The sequence below is a fragment of the Gavialis gangeticus genome, unplaced genomic scaffold (assembly GCF_001723915.1).
Source record: "Gavialis gangeticus isolate Ggan-Ray unplaced genomic scaffold, GavGan_comp1, whole genome shotgun sequence".
NCBI lineage: Eukaryota > Metazoa > Chordata > Crocodylia > Gavialidae > Gavialis > Gavialis gangeticus.
Window position 1 is genome coordinate 2,902,727 of NW_017729023.1, and position 22,506 is coordinate 2,925,232.

At 42.8% G+C, this 22,506-nt stretch overlaps 1 protein-coding gene across 1 annotated transcript in view; it reads left to right on the top strand.

The window, feature by feature from the left end:
* USO1 (USO1 vesicle transport factor) overlaps window positions 1-22,506 on the top strand; it is a gene marked incomplete at its 5' end in the record, with an annotated part of 86,244 nt that overhangs the window by 7,194 nt on the left and 56,544 nt on the right. Inside the window, 8 exons of the mRNA XM_019516797.1 lie at window positions 2,633-2,735; window positions 2,913-2,968; window positions 3,959-4,079; window positions 10,326-10,504; window positions 12,262-12,402; window positions 13,745-13,833; window positions 15,165-15,319; window positions 18,076-18,287. Coding sequence (XP_019372342.1) covers window positions 2,633-2,735; window positions 2,913-2,968; window positions 3,959-4,079; window positions 10,326-10,504; window positions 12,262-12,402; window positions 13,745-13,833; window positions 15,165-15,319; window positions 18,076-18,287 — 1,056 coding nt within the window. The remainder of the gene's footprint in view (window positions 1-2,632; window positions 2,736-2,912; window positions 2,969-3,958; window positions 4,080-10,325; window positions 10,505-12,261; window positions 12,403-13,744; window positions 13,834-15,164; window positions 15,320-18,075; window positions 18,288-22,506) is intronic.

Genomic DNA, 22,506 nt, shown 5'->3' on the forward strand with positions numbered 1-22,506 from the left:
CCCCCCCCCCCCCCCAGCTGGCTCACAGGACCTAGCACATGGGTAGCTCTCCCACCCACATGTACACACCTACCTCCCTACACACACAGTATACAGGATTAAGACTTTTCTTTGAGCTGTTATGCAACTGCTTCTATATACACTACTCAAAAACAAATCGGGACAAATTATTTTTTGAAATAAAGTTAACATATGTTACAGTTATGGGGGTTGATAACTTTTTGGGCAGAATGCCAAAAACACCCACAGCCTCAACTTGTAAGATGTTGGCATGCCAGGGGTGGATGGTGGGGGAGCCGCTTGGGGCCCAGTCCTTGTTGTGGCAGCACAGCTCCGGCCCCTTCTATGCCATCTTCCCTGAGGCGTGCACGCCAAGCGAAATGCCTTGGTGTGCCATGCTCTGGCCCCTATGCTGGAGGTTACCTACCCCTGTAATAGTAGATGTTAGATTTATTTATTTATTTTTAAGTATGATTTGTTTTTTATTTATAACTTGTAAAAATGATATCTTCTGAAAGATTTTATACGTGCAGCCCTTAACAGCTCACCAAAACTCATTAAGTGGCCCTCCAGTTGAAATAATTACCCACCCCTGTTTTAGTTTCTTATTGCAAATTGGGTCTTTGTTCTGCACATCATTAAAACTTTAAGTAACTTTTACTGGCAACTGTAGTAAAACCATGCTCCAGCAGTTTATTGTCCACATGACAATATGTAAAATATGTAATTTATGTAATTTTATAATTATTTTGTCATGGGAATACTCCATTGTATGTTTTGTAAAATATGCAATTTTAATGGCATGCATTCATCTGGATAATAAACCACTGGAGCATGGTTTTACTTCAATTGCCAGTAAAAGTTACTTAAAGTCTTAATATGTAGAACAAAAACTTAATTTGTAGTAAGAAACTAAAATCTACAGAGTAGTTAGGGCTAAACCCCTAAGACTGTAGTTCTGATGCTTCTGTATAAGATGCTGAAACTCTCTTCTAAAAATTAAAATGAAATTTAAACTAGGTTATAAAATTTAAACTAGGTCAAATGCCAAATATTTTGGACTGTAAATGCAGTCTGGTTGTTATGGTACTTTAATTATATAAACATTGCAGCAGAACAGAGAGAACACCTTATTAATACACATTTCTTAAGTAAGGTTGAATCTTAAATCTACAAGTGAGCCCAGTTGATACAATAGTCTGTTGCACCTCAGTGCTACAGGTTCAAGACGGCAAGGAGAAATGTGATTAGCTGCGCTTAATGTATAAAGAGCTTAGTGCCCAGTTTATTGACTCCTTGAATGAACCTGACTTTCTTCTTCAGAGGGCTCACAAAGGCTACCTTAAATATTAGAAGTTCCAAATTGCTGGCTTTGGCCTGAATTATGTGAGAATTGCACATTGCATATCTTACTTTGATTTCCTATTCAACTAAGAAAACTTGGAGATGGTAACTTCTTAGACTATTTTGGTAGTCTCTTATGGTTCCCCTGGCACCGCCCCCCCTCCAAAAACAAAAACCCCATCTAAACCAATTGTATCCCTCTTGTATACTCTGCATCTTTCCTGGACATTGAAACAATTTCTGAAATAGTTTAAATGCCATTGTTAAAATGCACTCCTAATAACATTTGCAGATGCCAAGGAATAAATACATTGAGGTGGGCACTGATGTACCTTCTTAATGGTCTTTGACAGTATCTGAAACCTGCTGGTGGAGCCATGTGACTATGGAATTCAACTCCTATACAAAATGTGTACGCTACTCTACATATGAATCCTGCAAATACCATGAAAAGTTGGGAATACTCCATTGTATGTTCAGTCCTTTGTAAAGTCCATCCAACTTTTTTTTCCCCTTGTGTTGCTACTTCCTGCTCAAGGTAGCATCTTGCTGTGCCCTTTGTCAGACTTTTTGAGGTATATGGAAGTCAGTTTTGAAAGCACTTTAGGAACTCTCCAGTGTGTAGGTGGTAGAAAAATAAAGCTAAAGTTTTGTCTAAATGAGAGAGTTTCACCAGTTAGAACTTCAAGTGGAATTTTAAATGGGCTGAGTGACATCAATACAAAGACTTATATCAGCACTCTGGTTTTTTATTTAGTTTAAAATGGTTATGAGTCAGTTTTAAGCTGAACCACAGTAGGTTTATTTAAATTTATGTGTAGATTGCTTTAGATCAAGCTGTTTAGCCTTCTCAGTTAGAAAAGGCCTAACAGGTGGACAGAATTTGCTGAAATAACTTTTCCCCAGAGGCTGATCCTGATGGGCAAGGATGAGTAGGATACAGCAGCTTTCTACATCCTGTGGATTTAGGAGAAGTAGGACCTGTTTCTTAGAGACTGGAGTTGTGGCTGGAGTTGAGGAGGAGCCCTAAGAACAGCTATCTCTAGTAACAATGACAGAGCTGAAGTGACTGGCAGGTCATGTTGCTGTTAAAGCAAAAATGAAAAATTGACCACGTGCTGTAGTAGAGGAGGTTTGGAGAGGCACCTGCTCAATGATGAATGTGTTTGTATTTGGGCTGTTTGGCACTGAGTCATACTGCCTAATTATGAAGTCTTGTTTTAGGTTGCTTGAAGAAGTGAAAAGCTGGTAGGTTCATTGCTTAATATTGTCCTTTGTGACCTTGCAGGAATTTGACTTCCATGTTCGCTGGCCTGGAGTGAAACTACTTACATCACTGTTAAAGCAGCAAGGACCTCAGCTGCAGCAGATAATTCTTGTCAGTCCCATGGGTAAGGAGTTTGGTTTGCCACTGGCTAACTTTAAAACTAGAAATCCAGTGAAATATCAAGGACGTGGAGACTCTTAATAGAACATTATAATAATTCTGAAAATGGCTTTCAAGTAGGAAAAGGTTGTTCATTCTTATAGTTCATATATTTTATTCATGTGGCTACTCACTTTTTCAGGGGTGTCAAGACTCATGGATTTACTGGCAGACTCAAGGGAGGTTATACGGAATGATGTAAGTACAGAGCAAAGAGATTCCAGTTGTGCCCTTACCTCTAGAGCTGCTTATCCTTTATAAGTAGGAGCTCTTCATTAAAGCATTCCTGTAATGCTACACTCAACCTTTTATCTGCGTTTCTTCAAAAGCTACATTTCAAAGAAGTTTGCAAGGTTGGGAAAGAATGGGATGTCATGTTCCTCTCATGTATGTGGTCTTGGTGCCAGTTGGTCTATTCTCTGATAGTTTAGTGCCACAAAGCACCATGTGTGCTACAAAGTGCATAGTGTTGAAATACAGCATACCTAAAGGTGACCTGTTAGTGGTAAGCAGATGACCTTTCCTTCCTAACAGTATATTGGGAGACCTGCGGAACAGACTCGTTTGGTTTTAACTCTTGGCAAATGCAATGACTCTGTATTTATAACATTTGCTTCTGGGCTTCTGTTTACATTTGCAAGTTAAAATGGACTGCCTCACTATGAATGGAAGACCTTTAAGAAATCACAGTTTTTGTAGACTACAAATACATAATTTTCTTAAGCGGTTATTATTCTTTCTAGAGTTCCAAGGTAACATGTAAGTGAACTGCTTCATTCACTATGCAAAGATGCTCACCTCTAGGGTGCAGTATGACTAGCAGCCATATTACGTGATGGTATATGGAGTTATTCATTTCTTATCCTCCTGAAACTAAGAGGAAAGGGGCATTTTGATCAATCGATACATCTCCGTAGAGGGACATTAATTCTTTAGTTAAGAACAATAAATTCTTCAATATTGTGTCCACTGAAATTTTCTAGGTTATTGAAGCAATTAAACTATACATGTGGATGCAGTATTGAAGAGTGTGGTAAATTGCACTATTCAACTTTGTGTTCAATGATTCCCACTGTGGTTGGAGCTGGTAATGTGTTACAGTTCTTATGGGGACCTTTCTTTGTAAAGCTAATGGTTTTTCTTTAAATACAGTTTTAATTTACTGCTCTTTTTCTCTTTTTCCCAAAGGGGGTCTTGTTGTTACAGCAATTGACAAAAAGCAATGCAGCCATTCAGAAAATTGTTGCTTTTGAAAATGCCTTTGAGAGACTTCTGGATATCATAACAGAAGAAGGGAACAGTGATGGAGGTATGGTACAAATGTGAATGCTGCTTTGTGCAGCAAGTGACACTAATGATTAAACTAAGGCCCTAGAAATGCTTGTTTCAATCAGAGAGTTACTCTCAAAGCTTTTGTAGTTCTAGAAACACTAGAAAATTATGGGCTGTTCCCATTCAATTTCTTTTAGAAGTTATTGGTGACGTGGGTAGGTAAAAGCACTGAGTAAGCAGCTAGGATCCTTGTAAAACAAAGTGATACAAATAAGCAACTTCCAGAATATTTTGGGATTCTAGTCTGGGTTCTTCAAGTACAGATGTCCAAGATAAACCTCTTTTTAGTGTGTGTCAATGTGAATCTAACTGTAGTTGTCCCTGCACATAGTCAGCTACTTGAAAAAGTGTGTGTCAGTGCTGTGCATGCACTGTTTGCCACAGTCTTTTGTGAGCATGTAGTGGCTATGTCCTTTCCTCAGTTCAGCCTTACCTCACTGGCAGTAAGAAGGAACCTGGCATATCTGACCTGCTATGCTTCCCTGAACTTGAAACTCATCCCTAGGTTGTTTTTTGAAGAGTCTTTATTCAAATTCTTCCTTTTTTTTTTTTTTTTTTTAAGCTATCCCCAAAACAGAGATGGATGGAGTATCCCCTCAACTGTAGAGCATGGTACTTCTTGCCATTTGCCATGGTAGACCAGAGCCATTGGTACAGCCAGTTCCATAGCCAATTTTGGCAGCATTGCTGATCAGTTTGGTTCAAGCCTTGATACTGGCTCTGTCAGTACTGGCAGGACAAACACTGGAGCCAGTGAATCAGCTTGGGAATAAAGCTGAGAGTTTTTTAGATAGTGGCAAGAAAAGGGAAAAGGAATACCTTTCTCACTAAAGAAAAGGGAAAAGGAATACCTTTCTCACTAATTCTGTGTGATACTGAGTGGAAAGGCACTGCAGATACTTGTACTGGCACAGATGCTGATTTATGGAACCCAGGTTTACGTATTGACATGGCACTGAGCACTGAAAGTGGAGCTGAGATCTCTTTTTGGTACTTTTGTTCAAGGAAGACTTCATCTCTGCTGGTCTACAACACTGAGCAGAATGGCCTTCTCCCTACCATTCACAAGCAACTATGGGGCCTCTGTGAGAGATGTTCTCCATAGAGCAGTGGTGCTCAAGCTTTTGGCCCCCAGGCCAGATGAGCAGTGTGGGGCTAGTCTGCTGGCTAGATTGGCCCCTGCGTGCCGTGATTGGGCTCTGGAACACAGCCCTGTGTGCTGAGACTTGTGCTTTTGTCAGTTTTGGTATGTTTCAGAGAGCATGTGCATTTGCACAGTTGTCTCTTGGAAATGTTTCAAAGGTATTTGAAATGTTTTGGTTGTTGCTTTGGTCTACACTTAGTCATTTGGACTTGTAGCATTAGCTGCTTAGTTGAAACAAGGCATTCATGTCTGCACATTAGGATGAGTGGCTGATTAGAGAGATGCTGTTGTTGTAAGAGACATCAACAAGTTGAGGCTGCCCACTGTCTGTATTTGACTAGGTCATGGGGCGCTGATCATCTCAACCTCCAGTAAAAGTGTACCTGTCTGACAATAGATGCTTGCTACTATAAAGATTCTTTAAGTCAACAACACAAATATTTGTGACATTACAACATGCACAGCAATACTATGGCAAGTGTTGGTATACATGTAGGTAATGCTGTTTGGCATGTTTTGCCTGCATTCTCTTCAATTTTTCTTCGGTGAAATATATCCAGTGAATGGAAGGATTGGAGTACCATGACCAGGGATCCTGGTTTTCTGTTTAAAAATCGAAAATCCTGCAATTCTAAAATTCACCACTGCCATCGTATTTAAGCGCAGGGATGCTTTTAAGCAGAATGGAGCAGGGCAGGGGTGGTTGCAGGCTGCCTGCTGTGGGCTTGGGGCGCTCTGTTGTCCTGCCTTTGTCCTGGGAGCCCTGTGCTGGCTCATGCCCTCTGCCTGCCCAGCAGCAGGAGACACAGATTGCCACCTCCATTACTGCCAGGTGGGCAGGGGTTGTGCAGCTCCTGAGGGAAAAGCAGTAGAGCAGAGAGCTCTGAGCCCACAGCGAGCAGCCCACATCCACCCTGTGCACAAATCTGAGGGGACACGTGCCCCTCCCAGGGAATGTGCATAGTAGTGGGGAGCTGGCCCCCCCATGCCTCTTGGGTGAGGTGCTCATGGCTCTGTCCCCTCCCCAGGTCCCATGCAGCGCCCCAAGCCCCTGCCCGACTCTCCTTCAATGTGAGGGCCTCAATCTTCTCTTCCCCATGCCCCTTCCCCTCCATAGACTTACCTGCAGAGAGCTACTTTTCTTTCTGTCCAGCTGTATTCCTGGCCATGTGCATGCATGCACCACCCCCTGTGTCTCTCTTCTGGCAGCCCCCAGCAAAACCGTTTACAGGCTAGAATGCTGCCTGCCTGCCTGCAAAGGGAAACCAGCTGTTTTCTGCGGGAGCCCAGGTATCCGGGGGCCCCAGCCCCACAGGAGAGAGGGAACCCAGGTGTCCAGGGCCTTGGCTGGAGGCATAATTATTGATGACCATTATTGCCTACAATGGCCAAAAAAAGTTGATAGCCGATAATATCATTTCCCCTTTTATCGGTGCTGATCTGATAGGCAACTGGTATATTGGTGCACCTGTTCCTAGGAGTCGAGGACAAATTGGCAGACTCCTGAAGAAGCAGTTGGTAGCCGATTACAAATGGTGGTTTTGCACCCTAATTGCAGAAATGCTGCTCCATCTGGTGCCCCCTAAAATTCTACCCCCAAGGACAGTGAAAAATATGAAAACTTTTGCTCCAGTGGAGGCCAGAGTTACAACTCTGTTATTTTCCTGTTGTGGCATAGAGGCTTACTGGTGTACACCATTCCATAAACCATTGTTGTTAGGGATAGCTCCATAGCAGCTGAGTTGGTTCTGGCTCATAGAGCTTTTCCAAATGTCACTTCAGCCCCTGCTCTAACTCCTAGAACAACTAGATCTGATCTCATGGCATTGGGGCCAGATGGTACATCCGGATCTAAAGTTACTGCACCTCCTCACCTGGCAGCCCTTTTCCTGGCTAGGTGCCATTTAACTGTGATTGCTTCCTGTTAGTTCTAAAAAACCTCGTGACAAACCTGATAAGCATTCTTTTAAGCAGATGTTCTTTATCTGGGTAGCCCAAAACAGCTTATAGTAACAGTGGTTTTGTGTGATTTTTTTTTTTTGTGTGTGTGTGTGGTTGGCCATGACCCACCTTCCTTCGCCACACATAGGAGTTCTTTTTTACCACACACTTTGAATTGCAAGGGAACTGAGGAAGGGTTAAGACTACTTCACCCTTCAGGTCACTGTGAGAGAAAATGAGAGGCCCAGGGTGGACCTGTACAATGCCAGCAGATGCTGTTGCTGAACATACTCTCATTTTGTACACACAGTCAAATCTCCATTCAATACAATATCATGAAGACTCGAGATGCTATAGGGTAAATAATTGTTATTTTCTGTACTGTTCGGATATGAACAAGCTGTTGCCTCTGTTTTATTATAAAATAGGCTGTGATGTTACTTGAGTGCTGCCAGGATAAAAGCTGGAATGTATTATGGGTGTATAGTGAGGGAAGAGGAAACACTTTCTCAAACAGCTAGTTTGTGAGATGCTTTGGGCTTCACTTAAATTTATGGAGCTGAGTGAGCATTCAGTGAACAAACTTGGTGTCATGTACAAAATAAAATGAGGTATGGCTGAAAAGGTTTCAGCATTAACCATTGAATTTTCTGTGGCCCATTACTTACTGTATTGAAAACAGCTCATCACCAAGGATCTGGGTTTTCAGTTCCCCACAGAAAAATAAAAATGTGGATTTTCCCCTTTATCCAAAGAAAATGTAGATTTCTCATTTTAACTGAGAAACTCACGGATTTTGCAGAGAGCTGTTTGCAGGCTGGGGGGAGCAGGAGGAGGGCAGTCAGGCAGGGGGTGCCATGTGCATGTATGCACACATGGCTACCAGGTAGCCTGGAATGCAGCTCCCATAGGTAAGTCTTGTGGGGGAGGGGAGGAGTGGGTTGGAGGCCCCCATAGGGAGGGAGGGAGTGGGTTGGGTAGGGGCTGAGGGGATGCATGGGGCTTGGGACCCGGGGGCAGAATGAGCCACTGCAGGGCCCCAGTGGGGAGCCAGATGGGGCCATGGGTGGCTCATCCAGGGGGGTGGTACCTCACTAGGGCTGCGTGGCAAGTAGCTTCTCCGCCCAGCCCTGCCAGGCCCTGCAGCACTGGGTCATACCTGCTGGGCTGTGGAGGCCCCAGGGCAGGTCAGCAGGGCAAGGAGGCTGAGCCTGCAGTGGGCAGCCTGCACCCACCCCACGCACGGATCTGGGGAGCAGAGGTCCCCTCCTGCTGCCCTGGGACTGTGCGCAGCAGTAAGGAGCTGACCCCCCTGCCTGAGCCTGCAGCAGGGAGGGGGGAGCTGGGCTCTGCACTCTTATCCACCGCAGCAGCCACTGCCTCCTGCAGGCAGCAGCCAGGGCTTGGGTGATGCTGTGGGGGGCAGGGGGCTGTGGCCCTGGCTCCCTCACCCTGTAGCCCTGGCAGCTGGGGGCCCCCTCTGGCAGGGCTGTGGGAGGCAGGGAGTTGCAGGTGAGGGGTGCCAGCAGGGCTGGGGGGCGCCAGCAGGGCTGGGGCGCTGTGGCTTGGGAGTGAGAGGCTTAGACCTGTGTTCTGTGAGCTAAGGGGTTAGGGGGAGCTCTGATATTTTTCCATGATAACACAAAATTAAATCCCAAAATGTATAGGTATTTAGAATTTATTTTATTATAATGATTGAGGCACTGGTAGGCTTCCAAATTGCTTTAAACTTGTTAATATACCAAGAAAGCATTGTGTTCAACTGATATATACATAAAATAGTGACCTTTTATTGTAATCACTGATTTTTGGGTTTTTTAATCAGATAATTTGTGGTGGGTTTTTTTGGGGGGGGGGTAATCTGAGAATTTGCAGTTTTTTATCAGGGAAAACCAGGATTTCTGCTCATCACAAACTGTTGGGGGGGTGATAAATTGCCATTGTTATAGAGTCATAGGATGGAGTGTGACAGAGGTTGAGAGGCCATTGCTCAAACAACTGCATAATAAATATATCATAATGGAAATGTCAAGCACATTTTAGGCTTAAAGAGATTAAGCAGATAAATATGGTCTGAGAAATTTCTGCTATAAGGAGAAAATTGAGAGCTCCTTGCAGAGTCGGTACTTAACTTGAGAAGCACAGAATGTTCTCTTAATTCATTCCTCTTGCCTCTTCACTTCAAATTTGATATTTGCTGTGATCTAACAGTGGAGAACTGGTGAGCATGACTTGCTGCAGCATGGCAGAGAGGAATGCTGTCAAACAGTTGGCCTGATCTTACTGATTATTCTCCCTGACCTAAGGTTTTGAATCTTATAAGCCTAAGGACTCTGTCTCAGCAGGCCAGCAATGAAATGACTGAGGAACAAAAAGGGAGTGAAGGGTTTTCACCTTTTGTTCACGTTCTTTGGCAAAATTGCCCACTCAGGGGTTGTAAACATACTTTTTTTTCTTTTTTTCCTCTCGGAACACAGATTATAAGCATATGGTTGATTGTGTCCTTGGCTCTCTGTGTAGGGTGAAGAGAGGTTGTCACAGCTCCAAGGCATTCACATAACTTTGAAATAACTTTGAAATAAGGTGTGTGTGTGTGTGGGGGGGGGGTTACTATTAAAATCTTAACCAGTGAATACAGATGTGAATTTGTGACTTGCCCAGTAAGAATTGTTACACAAGAATTCTAACCTTGTATCATGCTAGTGCTGTTTTAAGAACCATTTCATTTTTGCAGTGGGAGAGAAACCTGGGAGGGCTGGTCCAGAAGTGACACATGGTTTAGACAATTAAACAAGATGCTGTAGATTTTTCAAGACCCCCGTAAGCTATTTTTATTGAGAAGATGGTGCACCTTCTCTTCATAAACACATTTCATTTTATACTTGTGGAGAAATCATTTGAAAACTAACCGCTTTAGAATGTAATGGCATTTAGCCAATGTTTTCTATCCTCGGAGATAGTGATGTAATTTGTTCTTAAATATTGCTGGCTATTAGGTTGCACATGCTGAAATCTTGGCTTTCCAGGACTGTGTTGCCAGGGAGCTTAATTCAGCACTACTCTACCTAGAAAGTGTTACTAATCTACATATGGGGTACCTATATTATCTCGATTAACCCTTGACTTGTGTCTTTCCAGGAATTGTGGTGGAAGACTGTCTTCTCCTTTTACAAAATTTGTTAAAGAACAACAATTCCAATCAGAATTTTTTTAAAGAAGGTTCATATATTCAGCGTATGAAGCCTTGGTTTGAAGTTGGAGATGACAACTGTGGTTGGTCAGCACAGAAAGTAACTAATCTTCACCTAATGCTGCAGGTAAAACTCTTCATAACCTACTCATAAAAGCAACACGTGTATTTCTAAAATGCTGTACATTTTTCTTCATTCTTGGCAAGCTTTTACCTTTTTTATTTTTTCTTTAGAGTGTATTTGAAGTCTACATGTGCTCAGGGCACTCTTGACAACTTGTAGGGTTTGGAAATTACAGGTCCCTATCCTTAAATTTTCTCTCTTGTTTTTCATGTTGTGTGTGGTACTGTGCATGCAGTCTATTAAATGCTACAGTAACCTGGAAACACTTATTTTAATAGTTCCAATAGAAGTAATGTGGGGTTTCACTTAGGAGCAGGATGATTTTTAGGCAGTTTTTATTTAAAGTAATTTTAACCCAAATTATAGGGACTTTGTCTAGTGAATTTTTATTTCACAACACAGTGTGGCTCTTACAAGAGCTATAAAAAAATAGAAGATGATATACAAACTGATTTTTGGGCCGTGTGTTTGACTTCCAGTGGGTTGGGGGCTGGGGCACGTGACTTTTGAGGAGAGGCTGAGGGAACTGGGCTTATTTAGTCTGGAGAAGAGAAGACTGAGGGGATTTAATAGCAGCCTTCAACTCCCTGAAGGGTGGTTCCAAAGAGGATGGAGCCAGACTTTTCTCAGTGGTGGCAGATGACAGAACCAAGGACTAATGGTCTCAAGCTGCAACAACGGAAGTTTAGGTTGAATATTAGGAAAAATGTTCTCACTAGGACAGTGGTGAAGCACTGTAACAAGTTACCTAGAGAAGTGATGCAATCTCCATCCTTGGAGATTTTTAAGACCTGGCTCGACAAAGAGCCCAGTGCTCTAGTTGGGGATGGTCTTTGTATGATGGGGGGATTGGAGTAGATGACCTGCTGAGGTCCCATCCAGCCCTAATTTTCTATGATTCTATGACCTTTCATGTGACATTCATATTTGAAACTATATGAAGAGTTAGAGGTCAGCATGTTTATGCTTAATTTAAGATTAATGCAAAGGACATGGCTAATCAACACTCTGGACAGATGGATGCAGTTGTTTGGGATTCCTGCACTGTATTTGTCTCCATGCATATTTATGATGCCTTTATAAAAGGTACAGAACTTCTTTTTTTTTCTTTCTGGTGGATTCATAACTAGAAGGATTCTTTAATTGTACTTTTCCATGAAAACAAAAATCAACCAATTAGGATTTTTTTTTTTTCTGGACCATCACTAATGGCTTCTCTTTTAAGAACAGTAGAACTTGGGCATTTACTCTGAGGACATGCTGCCATTTGAAGAGCAGCTAGGTGCTATCACTGAGAGAACAGTGTGCACAAGAAATACAGCTGTTGTAAATTGCCCTGTATAGCTCAATTTCTTCATGTAATTTTAACATTTGCAAGGAGCTTAGCCATTTCATATTCTCAGAAGAAATCTTGGGCATTGAGTTTCACCAAAATTCTAATGAAATGGCAGCTTTATAAATGAGTCTCAATAACGATTCTGCTCACTTGTGTTAATTAAAGGCCTGTTTTTGAGAGTAGTTTACTTCACGTCCTCACTAGAATGCAGCAGGTGGTGTAACTTTCTGTTGAATCTTGTTCCACAGTTTCAGTAGCACTTTTAATTTTCTCATTTACCATATGAGCTGAGCCTTTGACCAAGAAAAAATCACATTCGACATAGCTGCCATCCTGTCACTTTCCTGCATGCATGAAATGAGTCGGTACCAAAGCAATTCTCTTTTCTGCCTCCTGTGCAAACAAGGCTCTCTCTTCTTTGCAGCTTGTGCGGGTGCTAGTGTCCCCTACAAACCCTCCTGGAGCCACCAGCAGTTGTCAGAAAGCAATGTCCAACTGTGGATTATTACAGCAGCTTTGCACAATCCTCATGGCAACTGGAGTTCCTGCTGACATTTTGACAGAGGTAAGAAAGAGGAGGGGTATCTAACGGGGGTGGGGGGGGAACCCATGGGATTAGCTAGCTGGCTGTATAGGCAAAAGCCATCAGATGAATTTAATACTTCTCAGGTTGATTTCAGAAGCTTGGGAAATGGCAGCTTTCTTCCTTCCAGCCAGCAGTGTCTAGTTAGAGTGGTCCCTGTGTATTAAAATTCTGCAGAACTGTAATAAACAAATTTCAGTTTATTCTCAAATCCAGATTGTGGTGTGTCTAGGTATATTTGAAACTTAGAGAAGGTAATTATTGTCACGTTGCTTGTCTGGGATTTAAGCGATTTCCATAGTTAGTTCAGATCCACCCCCTGCATGATTTTCACTGGCAGTAAACAAACCAAGCTGGCCTTGCACAGCTCCAATAATAGAAGTATTTTTGGCTTCTGGGAAAAGTCCCTTACTATTTTGAGATGAGGGCAATTAATTCTTCACCAGACAAAACTAGGTAGGTCAGGTGGAGTTAATCAGCTCTTGTTTGACCTCCAGTTTAGCAGTCTCATTAGATATTTTTGAAATGGTAGTACAGTGAGGTAGTTAGCTGTGTTTGAAGTCAGGTAGAAAGCAGAGTAGATTTGTACCTTGACAGATTGCATCAGAGAGAGAGCGCACAAGCTTTTATGAGGCCAAGATCACTTCATCAAATGCTCATTTCGTGAAACACTGTTAAAGTACTTCCATTTCTATATCTAAGTAGCTGTAAGCAGTTCTAGTTTGTTTCTACTTTTTAGAAAACAAGTATAATAGCCTCTGTAGTTTGTGAGGACCAGTTTCCTTTCAAAAGATGAATATAACCATATGTAACTTCAGCAGCCCCTTCTAGCTTTTCCCAGTTGTAGACTTGAATTTCGGTTTTACATGCAACTCAGCCCAGTTTTTAGTAGTAAGCCACCTCGAGTACCCGAGACTACAGAAATACCATGTATAATAAATGTCACGAGACATCCTGCAGTAGTTATTCCATCACATGTAGGCCCTTAACACAGGGAGGCTTTCATTCCTGATTTATGGAACTGGTCAGTGCTGTCTGCATACTATAGTTCTCACAGACTGATTCAAGCCATAATTTCTACTTTTTAATAAATATCCTTTGTTTTTAATGCTTTTAGTTGGTTAGCTTTTGTTTGGAATAATTTTCAAACTTCTTAGTTTGTCCTTGTATCTTCAAGTACTACACTAACGAGAAGTTGCTGTGTCAGCATTGTGAAAACAGTGCTTTTTGATGCAGATATGTTTTTTTGCTTTCCCAGACTAACATTTTTTTTAGTTAGTGATTCTTATGATATAACTGAGTGGTTTATATCTCCCTTTTCTAGACCATTAACACAGTGTCAGAAGTTATTCGAGGATGCCAGATGAACCAAGATTATTTTGCCTCAGTATATGCACCTTCAAATCCACCAAGGTAGGAGAATAAAAATGCTAAATTGTTTACCTAGCGATGGCCATGTCTACACATGTGGTGGACTGCACAGTTGTTACTATGCAATCATTTAGTGCTTGCTTATGCAGAACCATTGCCACAGTTTTTTCCCTGACGCTACTGCACAGTAGCTTGTCATGTAAACATTGCAACAGATGCATTGGTACGGGTAACGGTAGGTTACTAGAGTCCATATCAAGAGTCTGAAATCACAAGAAGTGTTTTATTAAATATCTTAGTGTTACCATATGTGAAATCAAATTCAGGCTTCGTAATGGCAGGGCAATCAGGTTAACATTAGTTGGAGCGTATAGGAATTACTAGGAATGCCATCACGTGTGGGGGAGAAAAAAAAAAAAGCATTGTTTAATGAAATTTGCAGATGCCAGATTAAGAGAAGCTGCTACCACCCATGAGCGAACAAAGGGACATAGAGATTAGACACGTAGGTAGAAAATGACACCTATTTAGATTGTGGGTGGGGGGAAGGGTGATATGTGAAATCCAGGGGAAACTATTCCACAGAACACATGCTAAGTAAAAAAAAAAAAAAAAAAAAACCAAGAAAACAAACCTTGTGAAGCAGTACTGTTGACTTCTAACCAGAATGGCAAGTAATGGAAAAAGCCACTTCTAAGAGGTGAACTGACATTCTGTGAGGGTTCTCAGAGCAGTTTTCTCCTTGCTGGTTCCAGTAGTTGTGCTGCAGTTTCTAATGTGTCGCTAACCAATCTAGATATGGGACCCTCTGGCTTTGGTCTTTCGCATTCAAACTGCTAAAACAGCCTGATGCAATGTTTTATAGACAGGGCTGATGTGCGTTAGCTTATTGTGATCATAAAATGGAGAGCCACTTTTTATCAAATTAATTACCCCCAAAACATTGTAACTTTAAAAATATAAATTTTACTTTTCAACTTACACCCTTGAAGTTGCTATTGTCACTTAGGGATTTTTTTGTTATCTTGAGAGGATGCACCTCTCAAATACTAATAGTATTGTTAAACTGCATTTTCAAAACTAATGCATTTCATAGGTACTAATGTATATTTCAGCAAAGATGGAACAGTAAATATGAAGTTCCTGACCGTTTTGTGATTCATGTGTGCCTTGTGTCAGTTTGAAGTTGCACTGAAATTTATTTGCTGTTTCTATATATAAGCAACCCCTAATAGTGTGTTTCACTGCAGTCAATATGTATTTTTATATCTAGGCTCTGTATTCCTGCTGAACCAGTCATGAACCCTATCTTGTAGGCAACTACAGTTGTTTGATCTGTGACTTTCTTCTATTGGTCTTTCATTTCAAAACAGGCCTGCAATTGTAGTACTTCTGATGTCAATGGTAAATGAAAGGCAACCGTTTGTGCTGCGCTGTGCTGTTCTTTATTGTTTCCAGTGTTTCCTGTACAAAAACCAAAAAGGACAAGGAGAAATTGTCTCAACGCTTCTACCATCCACCATTGATGGTAAGTTACGTGAAAAATTTAAGAAACTGGGAAATTCTTCATTGGCATATAGTTGTATCATATTGTGTGATAGTCTAGGAAGTATGCAAAGAAAGGGTTTCTTAGGGTGAGTAGTCAGACATGATGAAGAAATGTCTTGCGTTTGAAAGTTTCTTTAACTATCCCGATTTATGCATTTGGTCCAATAAAAGATAACACCCTAAGAAATCTGTGCCTTTTCACATGTATATATTTTTTTCACATATATATTTTTTCTTCCTGCCCTTGGGGCAGGGGGCTGGACTTAAAGATCTTCTGAGGTCCCTTCCTGCCTTAATGTCTATGAAATCTATGAATATTTGAATGCATCATAAGGTTTCTTCTGAAACATTACTTATTTAGGTATCACACTGAATTGAGATGTAAAATGCTGCCTACAAAGTGATTTTTACGATGAATGAAAAGAATGTTGTAACTGCCGTTCTTGAACTGAACTTAAGGGGGGCAGAATGGATATTAAAGCTACAAGACCACAAGCCTCAGAACTTAGATGTCTGTTTTAAGTTCTAAGAGTTGGGTCTGGTAACAAAGTGGTTATTTGTGCTTACGTGTCTAATTCTAAAGCTTCTTCTGAATGGGTTGTCTGTTCATTATACTCCATTCTAAACAATATCAAATCACTTCTGCCAAAGAGCAAAGATACAGGTAGTGTTTTGTATTTTGAGCAATAAGGTAATATCTTTTAAACCTTAGAATTTCACAGGTATTTGGGGAATAGGGAAGGAACAGTTTCCTGATAAGACTGAATTCTTAAGAAGCTGAAAACTAGATTGCTCAGGATTTGGAGAGAGATGCAACATCTTGGCTAGGAAATGACACAGATGCATGTTCTTTTGTACAATATATCAAATAGCATTGACTAGTTAGAGAAAAATCTTTGACCTTACCCTGTTACTGTTTTTCAAGCATGCCGAAAATGCTTTATGCCTCTCGGACAAAGATAGCCTTCCTGCTTCAGAGGAAGGGATGTACCAGTAAAATGGTGGGAGTGAAGTTAAACTCTTTATTGATTAATGCCATCCCCCTCCACCCTTCCTGTTCTTGTTCTTTGTTAACTACTTGCTCATGCCATTGGTCACTGATCTGTTTTTGCATATCTGGTTTTGTGCTCTCCCTCTGTCATTATAGACGTGAAGCTGATCATGAGCAATTTACTAATTTGAAGGATTTTAAATGTGTAATGAGAACAGTATTCTAAAAAAGATAAGAGCTGGATATTTACATGCTAATTGAGCCAACACTTGTTATCTGCCTGTCAAGTGTCAAGCTGTTACCGGTCTGAGTTGCAGGACTCATTAATTTCCAGGAAATACTGTCTTATTAATTTTTGATTAAATAAAGTTAGTTTTCTGGCATGCCCGGTCTGTTTTCACAATATAGCTTTTAATGCTTAGAACTGTAAACCTCAGAGCTTTTTTTTCTCCAAAGGTATCAACCCCTTTTTACTCAAGTGGAACCAGATGCAAAGATGTTTAAATGACCTTTCCAAGGTCGTAGGAAGTCAGAGGTGGTGGAAGAGCTGGGGCAGCGCTGGGTGGCTGGTGGTGGTGCTGTTGGGAGTAGAGCAGTGGCAGAATTTGAGGTTGATGCAGCATCCTCCCATCGCTGCCAAAGTCTGCTCCAAGCCCAGTCCCTGCTGAGAAGAGCCCCATACAGCCCTGACAGCAGCCCGCCCTGCCGTGCCCCACAGAGATCCAGGGGGCACATGCCCACTGCCCCCCGCCCCGTGCCCTCGTGAGGTGCTAGCAGAGGTGGTAGCCGCCTGGCCCACCCAAGCAGTGCCTGCCCCTACCCCCTCCGTCACCATGGGAGGTGTTCATCTGCCCTGTCCCCTCCCAGCTCCCCTTTCTTCCCCCTCCCCTTCTACCACACTGGACTGACCAGTTGGAGGCAGCTGTCCACACTGCTGGCTCTGCTCCTCTCTGCCTGAGTGCTGCACTGTACTAAAGTTCTGTGCAACTTACTGTCAAGACACAAACTTGTCTTCAGATGACCTTATTGTTTCAGTCAGGTCTGTCGAACTGGTGGCCTGCGGGCTGTATCCAGCCCCTAAGGGGTTAAGACAGCCCCAAGGCTCCTGGTCTGGACATCACTTCCCGTACTATTCCTGCTGCTGCTGGTGCTGTCATTACCAGAGTCTCTGTGTTCCTCCTCCAGCTTCTGATACTTGACCTGCTCCTGTGGATGAGGTGGCATAGCATGGTGCAGAGGAGCCAAGGGAATCTGCAGCTGGAGAATTTGGAGGAACTGGGGCCTCTGTAGGGCATGGAAACGTGCCATTGTGTGTGTGTGTGGGGGGGGGAGCAGGTACTTGGTGTGCACTGTGGGGGGGCCACACAGAGCAGGAGGTGGGGCTGTCAGTGTGGTATGGGGGGCACCCACCGCACAGTGTGGAAGGGGGATGGTGCCTACACAGCACCGTGCCATGCTGTGGCATGCAGCCCAAGCATCATGCAGCTGGAAGGGTAGGTTGCAGCATGGGCCTGTGCAGCAAGTGCCCAAGGTTCCTGTGGCCCCTAGCCACTCAAAGGTTGGACAGCCCTGTTTTAAATTATTGTTTTGCTGGGGTAAGCATTGTATGTATCCAGTATGAATTACAGTATACCTGCTCAGGGTATGATTCTGCTCGGGGCTGAAATGCTTCTACATCAGATACTTTGCAATTTCAGTTATGGCTTACGTTTGTGTAACTGCAGCTGTTTTGCTGTTTTTGGTAGCTACAGGTAATTCAGTCTCAGCTGGCCAGTTGCTCTGTGGAGGACTCTTTTCTACAGACTCTCTCTCAAATTGGTGTGCTGCTGTGGCCCTGGCCCATGCTTTACAAGAAAATGCAACTCTGAAAGAACAACTGCTAAGAGTTCAGCTTGCAACAAGCATCGGTAACCCACCCGTGTCTCTGCTCCAGCAGTGCACCAACATTCTGTCACAGGTAGTGTGTCAGTTTTGTGTCCTTCACTGACAATAGTCTGTTCACTTGAGAAGAATATCTGGTTTGATATTGATGGTTCCAAAAAAAAAAAAAAGTTTAATGTTTTCAGCACAAGTGAAAAGGGGCTTCAGTTTCTCCTGGTGATGCTAATCTAGTGATCCTGAAAATGATTTTTGCAGTAAAAAAGGAAAAGTTAGCAGAACTGACCTACCAAGAATTGCTGTTAGAAGTTGCCATCCACTAACATAATTCAGACTCCTGTAATATGAAATGATAGTATTTTTATCTGTTTCTCTGCTGTCACTATTATGAATGCAAGTTACTGAAGGAGGCCAATTTTAAAAATAAAACGGGAAAATATTTGGGAAACTGTTACAGTTGTAACAAGAAATGGTTCTGCCAAATAGAAAGAAACAAGGGAAAATGCTTTAAGTTTTACTTAACAATACAGAGTGTTGTCACATGATTTGCTTCTGTTGGGTCTTTAACTTTTTTTCTGTTACTGCATAGAGGGTCTGACAAGCAGATGTAGCACCTGGATCTGTTTTTAGTCAGCTTTCTAAAGACAGTTCTTTAGGTTAATAGTAACTGTTTATATGATAGTGCCACTTAAAAAGGTTGTAGTAAGAATACAGTATGTAGACTCAAGTCTGTGCAAAATTAAAAGTATTTCCCATCTTCTCATGTTTTCTTAAGTCTGTCTGAACTGACAGGTTTTACCTCATTATTACTATTCAACCTTCCCATACCCATCTTCAGTAAAACACACGGTCATACCATTTCCTCTTGCACTTGGTTTCTGTTTGTTTATATGCTGTCCCTGTTTGTTCAAAGGTTATTTTTCTTGAAAGATTGAAGTATGGGGAAGGTAATTTCTCAGTGTAATTAGGCTAGCCTACAAAAAGGATTATAGCTAAATGCAACTTGTATATGTTGGCCTGACTGTTTTGAGTACTCCATGTTCTGAAAATTAACCAGAGTATCATCAAGTTGCCCTTCCCTTCTCAGCCTTTTAGACCCAATAATAATTTTAACATAATTTCCAGTAAATCTTCAGCTTTACATTCTGCTAGAATCTTAAGATGGTTTTGAGATTTATTTCTGAAATTTTTTTCTGCAAACAAATCATAAGTAATAAGTTTGAATCTTTTAATGTATAATTTACAGGGTGATAAGATCGACAGACGGGTATGTATTTCTTGTCATGAGCAGGGCCTTTTTCTGTTGTCTTGGGTTTTGCTGTTTTTGTTTTTTTTTTTTTTTAACTGCTTTTTGAAGTGTTTCCATGTTGCAGGCAATTTTTATTTCTAGCATAACAAGCTCTCTCCATACGTTTCCATGGGAATCTTCGGTGGTGTTCTTGGGACCTATGGGATGAGGGTCTTGGGTGGCATGGGTGCTTTCTTTCCATTGGGTGCACTGCACATCCAACAGCTGCTCTGTAACTTCCTAGAGTACATTAAAACATTTTGATTCTGATTCAGAGATTTGGCCACTGAATCGGGCTGAATCTCCGCCGAATCGAATCAGCGACTAAAGCTTTGAACAGCCCTACTAGGCAAGTCATTTAACCAAGCTTTACATGTTTGGTTCCTTAACTAAGCATTCCTTGTTTTCTGAAGTTTCAAGTGGAGATGTTAAGAGTCTGGCCTGCAGAAAATTTGAGTTTAAAATTAATACGCTGATAGAGATTTTGAGGGCCAATACCAAAAGCCGATAGTTAAGGAGGCATATTGGCCGATACCGATCTGATATCCTATGCAGCTGCCTCCAGGTGGTAAGTCAGGTGTGGTGGAAGGGGCATGGGGGAGCAGATCAGTGCCCCCAGCAGTGAGGGCTGGGGCAGGGGTAGGTACTGCCCAGGCGGGGGTTGGGGATGGGACATGGGATGGAGGTGCAGCTTGTGGGGTGGAGGCAGCTCCCAATGCTGCATGCATCCCAGGGGGGTAGGGGGACACGTGCCTTTGGATCTGTGCAGTGCGGGATGGGCAGCAGTTGCAGGGTGGAACTGGTGCTGCGTGAGGCTTTTTTTGCCAGGGGCTGGGCTCTGAGTGTACTACAGCAGCACTGGGAGGAGGCTGTAGCCACCCCAGATTTTGCTGCAGCTCCGCTTTTCTTGGCACTTGGGTGGCTTTTCCCAGTGCTTGGGTCGAGGTGGGGCATTCAGCCAGGGCTGGGACAGGTGGTAGTGTGGGACTGGGAGCAGAACTGTGGCGAAATTTTGGGGTGGCTGAAGTTTCTTCCCAGCGCTGCTGGAGCCTGTTCCAGAGCCTGCTCTGAGCCCCAGCAAGAAAAGCCCCATACAGCACCGGCTTGGGCATCCATCGTGCAGCTGCAGCCTGCCCCATGCCATACAGATCCAGGGGCATGTGCCCACTTGCCTTCCTGGGGTGCAAACAGCAGCAAAAGCTGCCCCCACCCCATGAGCTGCGCATCTGTCCTGTGCTTCCCTCCCACCCCAGCTGGGCAGTGACTGCCCCTTCTCTTGCCATGGGGGGCATTGATCTGCCCCCCGCAATGCCCCTTCCCTCCCCGTTCCCCTCCCCTCTCCCCTTCCAACTTACCAGCTGGAGGCAGCTCTCCATGCTGCCGTCTGCATGCTGTGCTGCGGCTGCACGCAGCATGGGCATGGGCATTTATGAGCCTCAGGATATAGATGATTTTCTTTGTATTGGTACCAATCCGATATTGAACTGATGTATCAGTGTACCTCTATTTAAAACTGCAGCTGCTATTTTCTGCACTGATGCATTGAACATATAAAGGGCTGTGAATGTACTTTGAGAAATCAGGCCTGTGTCAAGCTGGGTACCCAAAAGTTTAGTATTTGGCTATGATTTTAGCCTGGGTATTTGCCTCAGTTTTCTATCTGTGAAATGAGGATGAGGTTATCACAAAGGTGAGGTAAAGAAAATGTAATATTGACAAAACATTCAGTTATAAGAAATGCCAGGAAAAATGAGAAATGTTTCAAACGGCTAAGGGCTTGAATGGTGTAAGTTAGGTTAAATAGGACAACGAAGGTGGAGAATAAAACATGCTGTCCCTTACCTTTTCTCTAAATGAGGTAAGGGTCTTGATCAAAAACTTGTCAGTAGCCATGTATGCATAACAAGTTATACGGTACTTGTGTAGAAGGCTGACTGAAGATTGTATGGATTTCCCTACAGCCAGGCATGTTTGACCTGCCAATCATAATACATTATTTGTTTGGATCTTACTTTTACTCTGTTCTTCTGCACAATGAGGAAAATGCTGTCTTGGTAACTGTAATTGTAGTGCAGTGAGTTTGTATCAAATGGATTTAGCTGATAAAAGCCCAAGTTTTTTTTCAGGAGTCTGGAAGCAGTATTGATTGGGCAATTATTGAAGAATCAAATTTAGGCCACAATGTGGAATTTAGCTAGAGATAATGTGACCCATTGTCAGTGTTTGCTATAAAAGCCATTAGAAGATATGTTGGCCTTCTGATTTTCACTCTTGGTTATTTTGTTAAATGTCATGTTGAATAGACATGGAGAGGAGACTTCCCTTCCATAAGTTGAACACAATATTTTATTGATATATTTACAATCTTAAAACAATTTTGAAGCCCACCAGTGCCTCAGTCATTATAATAAGATACATTTTAAGTACCGATATATTTTGGTGTTTGATTTCGGGTTTTTTATCATGAAAAATCGGAGCTCCCTCTGCCCCCTTTGCTCATCATCAGGGCTCTTAGTTTTCCGTTTCCCACAGAAAAACAAAAAAAGAAAAACCTGTGGATTTTCTCTTTCACCCAAGAAATACAGACTTTTCATTTTAAGAGAAACGCTCAGTTTTATTCTCTTTTGCAAAGAGATCTCTGCAGCCTGGAAGAGTTCCTGCTTGCAGGGGGCTGGAGGGAGCCAGGAGGAGGGCGGTCAGGTAGGGGGCACCATGTGTATGTACACACACATGGCTTCCAGGCATCCTGGAGAGCAGCTGCCATAGGTAAGTCTGAGAGGGGGAATTGAGGTCCCCATAGGGAGAAAGTAGGGCAGGGCTGGTGCCCAACCAGGTGGTGTGGGGTTTGGGGCCACAGGGCATGGCTGCAGGGCCCCGGTGGGGAGCAGGACAGAGCTGTGGGCGGCTTGTCCGGGGGCTGGGGGGAGGGTGGGGCTAGCTCCTTGCCACTGTGCGTGCTCCAGAAAAGGCAGGGTGAACAGGTGCCCCCCCCCCGCCCCTCCAAAATTCC